Source organism: Malurus melanocephalus, unplaced genomic scaffold (assembly GCF_030028575.1).
Source record: "Malurus melanocephalus ecotype Western Australia unplaced genomic scaffold, MMel_1.1 scaffold_196, whole genome shotgun sequence".
Classification (NCBI taxonomy): domain Eukaryota; kingdom Metazoa; phylum Chordata; class Aves; order Passeriformes; family Maluridae; genus Malurus; species Malurus melanocephalus.
This window is the reverse complement of record NW_026623428.1, coordinates 94,922-102,248: the sequence shown is the minus strand read 5'-3', so window position 1 is coordinate 102,248 and position 7,327 is coordinate 94,922. Positions and strand designations below refer to the sequence as shown.

The 7,327-nt window shown below is 36.6% G+C and overlaps 1 protein-coding gene across 1 annotated transcript in view; it reads right to left on the bottom strand.

Moving 5' to 3' along the window:
* The window catches only part of CACNA2D3 (calcium voltage-gated channel auxiliary subunit alpha2delta 3), a gene marked incomplete at its 5' end in the record, with an annotated part of 215,312 nt that overhangs the window by 130,914 nt on the left and 77,071 nt on the right, over positions 1-7,327 (bottom strand). The window contains one exon of the mRNA XM_057373420.1: positions 2,336-2,414. Coding sequence (XP_057229403.1) covers positions 2,336-2,414 — 79 coding nt within the window. The remainder of the gene's footprint in view (positions 1-2,335; positions 2,415-7,327) is intronic.

Genomic DNA, 7,327 nt, shown 5'->3' with positions numbered 1-7,327 from the left:
GGGATGGGATGGGATGGGATGGGATGGGATGGGATGGGATGGGATGGGATGGGATGGGATGGACGGGGCTCTCCTCTATGACACAACAGTCCATAAACTGCTCCAGCTGGGGCACAGCCTGGCTCGGGGCTGAGCTGTCCCCTGCCTGAGCTGGAACCACTCTCCAATACACAAAGTATTTTTATCTCTGTTGCTTTCTCAGCCTCTGCTCCTTTGCACTGATCAATCCAATCCTTAGTCCATTTTAATGTTTAAGAAGCCAAATAAGCAACACAGAGACTGTCAAAGTACTAATGCAAAAGTGAATTTTACTGGAAAAAAAAACATAATTAATCCTGGCTGTTTTGTTAGGAAGTAATGCATTAACTCCCATCTTTATCTCTACAGCTTTCTGGTGAAAGTGATGCAGAGGGAAAGGTAGTGCCTGTCATTTCTGAGTTCTAGATGTTACTGAGAACATCTGGCACATGCACCCTAAACACTAGGAAATTTTCACCTTTGTTCACTCAGAATTTTAGTAAATCTTGTTTTCCTTAGCGTGCACTTGCTTGTGATACAGAAGAGCAAATCACTGCAAATTTCACAAACCACTCTAGTGGGATTTGGGGGATCTTGAATGTTTTAATGTATTTAAAATGATTTGGTGTTTTGCTTCATTAAGCAAACTCCCTCCAGGTATGCCCTACTTAAATGAAAAAATATAACAGAAAAACGTGCTTGGGGTTTTTCAAGGTTTCACMGTCAGAACCCAGAAGCCAATGAAGGTTTTCAAGGTGGTGTGAATTTCCCTYGTGTCCCATTTTGAAGGAAAGGGCTGCTGTCCACAGTCCAGTCAGCTGGAAACCCTGCAAACAGCCTTCATTTATGCTGTGCTTCCAAGGGGAAAATCACTGYAAGGAAAATTGGTTTTAGGGTCATTCACCCTCAGTGACAACAGCATATTTTGGCCCACCCATGCAAGGAGTAAACTGCAGTCCAGCCATTCAGCCAATCTTTGGACCAGCTTTATTACACCCCTCAACTGCTGTTCTGTAATCCCTCATTTCACTAAAATAAAATGGATAAGCTGTAACTGAAAACTGGAAGAAAAAAAAAAATCTAAATCTGTACACTCTGACAATGACGTGCTGCKTCCCATTGTGATTTTCAAAGCTAAAAAAAATTACTTAATTACTGATTAGACATAGAAGGTTTTTTTTCATTATAAGCTATCAGAGAGCAGGTATTGTAACTATTAAACTGAGAGGGAAATAAATTTATAGAAGTAACAGTCATTAAGCTGTTTAGTTGATTCATATGAGTAAGACTCTGACTCAAAGCAACATGGCTCTGAAAAGAACAAAGTAGTCCTGAAGAATGACAAAGGTGACCACTTTTCCCTTCTGGGAATAAGGAAGACGTGGACCAGATGCTCTCCTAAGGCAGCCTCCATTGCCTGGTCCTAATTTCAGAGTTGCWGTACTTAGATCTTTATGAATTTGTGGAGCTGAGCTAAAAAGTTAAAAGATTTTGTTGATTAAATTGTCTTCAAAAAAGATGCTTCAAAGGATTCTTATACTATTATTTAAACTAAATTATGGTGTAATATTAGCTGATTAAGACAAGACTTCAAACTGAGTAATTTCCATCAGCTGGACATAACAGTAGTTAAAGAAATAATGACTAAATGGATAGCACCTGATGCAATTCATCATAATGTAATGTGGCACAATGGAAAAAAAGAACATTTTTTTCTTTTTCCAAGAGGAAAGAAAAAGGAGAACCTGAAGATTAATTGGGGTTTGGGGTTGTTTTTTTCTGAATCATTCTTACTTATACTAGTCACTCCTTTTACTGCAGCATCTCAGCATCTTAAATGTTTTAATGCTCTTTTCCTTAAAGGATATAAACCAGTTTTTTTCAATTACTCAGTCAGTTCCTAAAGGGACAGGATGTCTGGTGTTTTACATACCATGCCTAACTCAACAGGACTTGTACCCAATGTTCTTAGGAACCAAACTCACTCTGAATAATAACAGCTACAAAAGAACAAATGCTTTGGAATTAGTTTGTTCTCCAAACAAAAATTCAAGACCACATAGTTTAAAAGATTCATACCTATTTTAAGGATGAAAATCTAAAATTGKGAAAAATATTTAAATTTTAAATTTTTTTTTTTTTTGCTTTTTAAATTGTATATTACAAGATAATTAAGTCTTTTTATTTCTTGGGAAAAAGAAAACAACCCATCCTCTCTGATTTGTTGTCAGAGGCACCATATCTAGAATTCAGATATGCAGGAAAGCTCCCCAATGGGGTTTTGAAAACAAGRCAGTCACAAAAGGAGTTAACAAACCTTTGTTAGCACAGGCCATCCACTTCAGGTTATCAGCAAATGCAGCTTCTCTTCCAATCAGATAGGTAAAAATACGGACCTGAAAGTAAAATGCAAAAGATTTATCAATTAATACTGCATTAAAAACATATCCAGTGGCATTTCAGATACAGATGAGTAATTCATATGGATAAAGTCTTTCTAAGAAAGTATTTTTGGTTAAGCATCACAGCAGGTTAAAAAAAATATTTCTGCCCATAATGTCTTCCTGTTTAAAATGTGGGTTTTGTTTTGGGTAATGGAATGACTGATCTTTTTGAATGTGTTTAATACCTGACCTTTAACTAAAGCCATGGTTAATGTATAATTGAGAATAAACTGAAACCACTGGAGAACAAAATGGCATGTTTCAGACAAATCTGTTCTGCACTTATGAATTCAGAAAATTGTTATGATATGGGGGAAGAGGCACTTAATTAGCAAATATCTCTGCAGATAAAGAATCTACAACACCAGGCAAGCAAATTCCCCTCAGTTTTCAAGGTTCATATGACACAATATCATTAKCAACACAGACAGGTACCCACAAGAGGTATGTTAATATAACTTAATTCATTTTCAAATAAAAAAATTAATTCCCATAGTTTTTCCCATCAGCATTTTTTCTTCATTCACAATGAAATTATTTGTGGAATAAACCAACTTTATACTAAGTTCCCATAGGGTCCTTCTTTTTTTCACAGAAGTAGCTTTAAAACACTCTGAAAGTCTCCCTCTTTACTGTCAGTAGTGCCCTTTTATCCATTTTCCTAATAACCACATCCTGTTTCTAAGCATACACAGTGTTTTGTGTTATCATCATGCCCAGAGACCAGATTTCAATCACAAAACTTTTCACAGTCTCTCAAACACAAAATACATGCAGAACTGAATCATTATTTATACGGTTTAAAAAGTCTACATGCTGATGGTGTAGTGTTGCAAGTTTGAATCCAACAGTCTGCATAATCCCACTCTAAGACTCTAAAGAACACAACATTAAACAAAAGAATGGTGCTTTTATATTTTGTTGATGACTATGAAAAGCATTAATAAAGAAAACCTTTATTCTACAAAGACAGATGAAAGTGCACAGCAAGATTTACACTCTCAAAATACAGCATAAATCACTGTCACATTTTATCTTCCTGCAAATGATGCTCGAAAATAGCCTATGATGAGACTGAATACTCTGAGAGATTTATATTTCATGATCTGCTTTAATCTAAAAAGAATCAAACTAGGCTATGTTCACAACAAAAGGAGACCAGCCTTATCTAAATAGATGAGCAGTAAGTCTGATAACAGGCAGCAAAGTAACCTACAAAAAAAAACCTTCAACAAACTGGTGACATGGATCATCATGAGGAATGGCTTGTCTCTGTAATACTACAAGGATTTTAAAATTTTTCTCTGAATATATTTACTACATCTAGTTTACTTAGTTTCAAGCAGTTTTGCTGGAAAATATTTTAAGCATGATAAAAATACTGTTAATTGTCATTATTTAAAAAATAGAAGAATCTATAAAACAAAGAGCTAGAAGATAAGTGATCCAAATTTATGAAGTGTTGTTTCCTTCCCTGTTCCAAGACATTATGCATTTTTCTCTAAACACTTCTCATGGTACATGTTATACAAATGATGTTTACCACGGTCAGCATGAAGTAAAAAGTCTTTCATACAGTGAAATATGCTACACCATAATTTAAAAATACCTTCTATATTCCTCATTATTTAATAGAATGACTTATTATTCATAGCAGTTTTGTAAGAACATAACCATGACAGGATCACAGGAAAGTATTTTAGCTAAAATTAAAGTCACTGATACTTTAAAGTTGTCCTTCTACATTGACCTTAAAGACACATTAATAGGTATTGTAAATATTGTTYAATACTTCATTCAGAATAGGAAGAAAAATCCTCAATATCAGTTGTGATAAAAAACAATTCTGATTATTTCTCTACTTCTATAGGTTTCATTTGATCAGTTCATTGAACCCATCACCATAAATGTAATTCACTGCAAGATTGCAGTTAAATACATTAATCATACATTGCAGCAATACCACAGAATCACACTCAATCACAGAATTAACTAGGTTGGGAAAGACTTTTGAGAGCATTGAGTCCAACCCATGACCTAACACCACCTTGTCAACCAGACCATAACACTGAGTGCCACATCCAATCTTTCCTTAAACACCTCCAGGGACAGTGACTCCACCACCTCCCTGGGCAGCCCRTTCCTAGAAAACAAAGATTTGCCTTATTATTATCTGCTCTCAGAGACCACAGCAATGACTTAGGTAATAAATTACTAGAACTGGAACTTGCATGGATAAGTCTGCATTCTAAATCCCATTTCTTAAAACAACCTTAGCTCTACACAMCTTTTATACTAGTTTTCGATGTGATCATTCTAGATGTACAATACAAATAAAAAGGAAAAAAGTGCTGTGTTTATGTTTACTGCAGATATATAACAATACAAGTCAGTATTACAGAATTACTACATTAATTTGGCAAGATAAGTTCAAATCACTTCAACTGCATGGATGGGACCTGTGCAGTGATGGCTGTGTATGGTGCAGAACAGGACACACAGCATCATAGTGGGTTGTAAATGTGAAGTAACGAAATGCAAAGTGGCAAATCAGGTCTGCTCTGCAAAATGATTGCAGAAAATGTTTATTTTACTCAAACAATCCACATACCACACTAATTTTGTGTAGTCTGCCGGTAAATAAATATATATATAGCATTGAGGGATATGATTGAAATATCTGTAATTAATAATGGATGAGGAAGTATAAGGTGTGTCTGTCTCATCCTGTCATTTGAAGAAAAAYACAAAATATAAACTCTGAGCTTTAATAGGTATGTACATTGTACAAACACACTGATGCACCTGTGTTGGTATCTTATGGCACAGCATCAAGTTGGGACACTAAAAATTCATTTGAATCCATATGGAGAGAAAGTTTCAGTCAAGACAGACTGAATAAATTCAAAGCTGTTATGGGCCAATCCCAGAAGATCCAGTAACAACATTTACCCAGTCTCCATATGCTCTGGCTAACTGAGTATAAGCCAAATGAGAAAAACACCTTTGAATATCCAAGTGCTATGTTTGAATCAAGAGACCACTTCCCTCAGAGAAGGAATCTGCACCAGAGGGTGTAAGTGCCTCTCTGGCAAAAAACACATTGCAGAATGACAGACCTTCAGCTCTGGATCATTCTGAAAGCTTTACAAGATACTTGAAAGAGACACCTGAATCAAAATATCTCCTGTGTCTGACCTGCAAAGTATTGTATCAACTGTATTAAGGCTTATCATGAATTAGGTGTGGAGAAAGGAAAGATTCTCAGGTGACCCTGTCTTGAATATTTATATCCTATTTAAAAAACTGAACATTGTAGATGTCAGATTCATTGAACACAAAGCAAAACTTACTCCAAGAGCAAAAACTTTAATCTTTTCAATCATACTTTCTGCACAGTAGGTGCCATAGACTGCTATTTTTAAGGCAATGTTCACAGAAAATTGAGTGAGAGCTCCACAGAAATATTAAAGAAACTGAAAGGACAATGGAACTACAAACTTTAATAGAGCTTGTGAACTTCTCACTTCATATTTTTCTAGAGCAAGTGTTGAACAGTGAAGAATGCCATTTGAGATTGATGCATTTTAATTATCTTTCAAACAGCAGCTGTGGAAACTTCCCCTATGTTATCCTGTTATTCTGCCTCATTCCTGACATGGAAAGGTCACTTCCTGGAAAGAGACTCCATTCAGTTCCTCTCCTTTCTAAAAGATTGCTGCATAAGCTGGTTCCAAATTGTGGAATCAAATTCATGTTATGCAATCAGCTAATTTCAGCAGTGCATGTTGTGATGGTCAGTCCTGTGTGCAAGGCCATGGACTCTGGTCCAAACCAGCAGCCCACAGTGAATTACTGAGAAACACAACACACCAGTTTGTCACAAGCTGTGTTGGCAACCACTGCCATCTACACAGCAGAATTAACCAATATTAAGGCATTGAATCTCCAAGATCAGTAGTTCAGACAAARCTGGACACAGATCTTACCCTGAGTGAAACACCGAAATCAAAAGCAGATATATACTGCACAYATTATCAGTATTTTTATCTTGTTTTCTCTCTGTTTTTCCACCTCCTATTGCCTTACCTAGGCACAGATCATGGCTTGGACTATGCATGTGATTGCTCTCTACTCTTTGTTGCAGCCCCTCAAATTCTGAGAAATAAGAGAGTATTGTTAGTGAGTTTCTTGCTTTTGCAGCCAGGGAATATTCTGAAGTTTGAACCTTTAAACTCCGGACAGAAGGTTTATATAAAATCTTAGAGATCCATACACTCAAGCATTAGTGAGGAAACTTTAGAATGATGACTTAAATGACAGCTATTTCAGTGCTAACCACTTCATCTGAAATATCCACTTAACAGCTCCATCCATTATGTGTGGGCTAATCCGCAGTCCCTGAACTGTCCTCACCTCTGAAACTTCATTAAACTGGCAGCTTAGGGAAGAGAATAGGGACCTTCTTCCATCTCTGTTAAGCAAGACAAGTCAATCTGCAAGATTCTACACACTGGAACTGTGAATTCATATCTTCATGCCAAACAGCTGGTGAAATAGTATTTCCAGAAACTTAAAATACYGTGTGGGAGGGGAAATGGGACTTCTGCTTGCAGCTGCAAACTATTTCATGGACATCTTCAGCAAAATAGTCTTGTCTTTCCTTTCTGGCTCAGCAAGAAATAAAAATAGTCCTGTGGCAAGAGCTGTGGAATTTAAGTGGGATATGGGGACAAAATTCAAGTTCCCATAGTTATAATCTGTGGTGGTCCGGGARCACCTCAGCTATTGGGGCAAATGGRCTGACTGGGAACAATGGSTCAATGTGAGAGTAAGRGATTGTCTGAACTCCTCAGCAGCCTCAC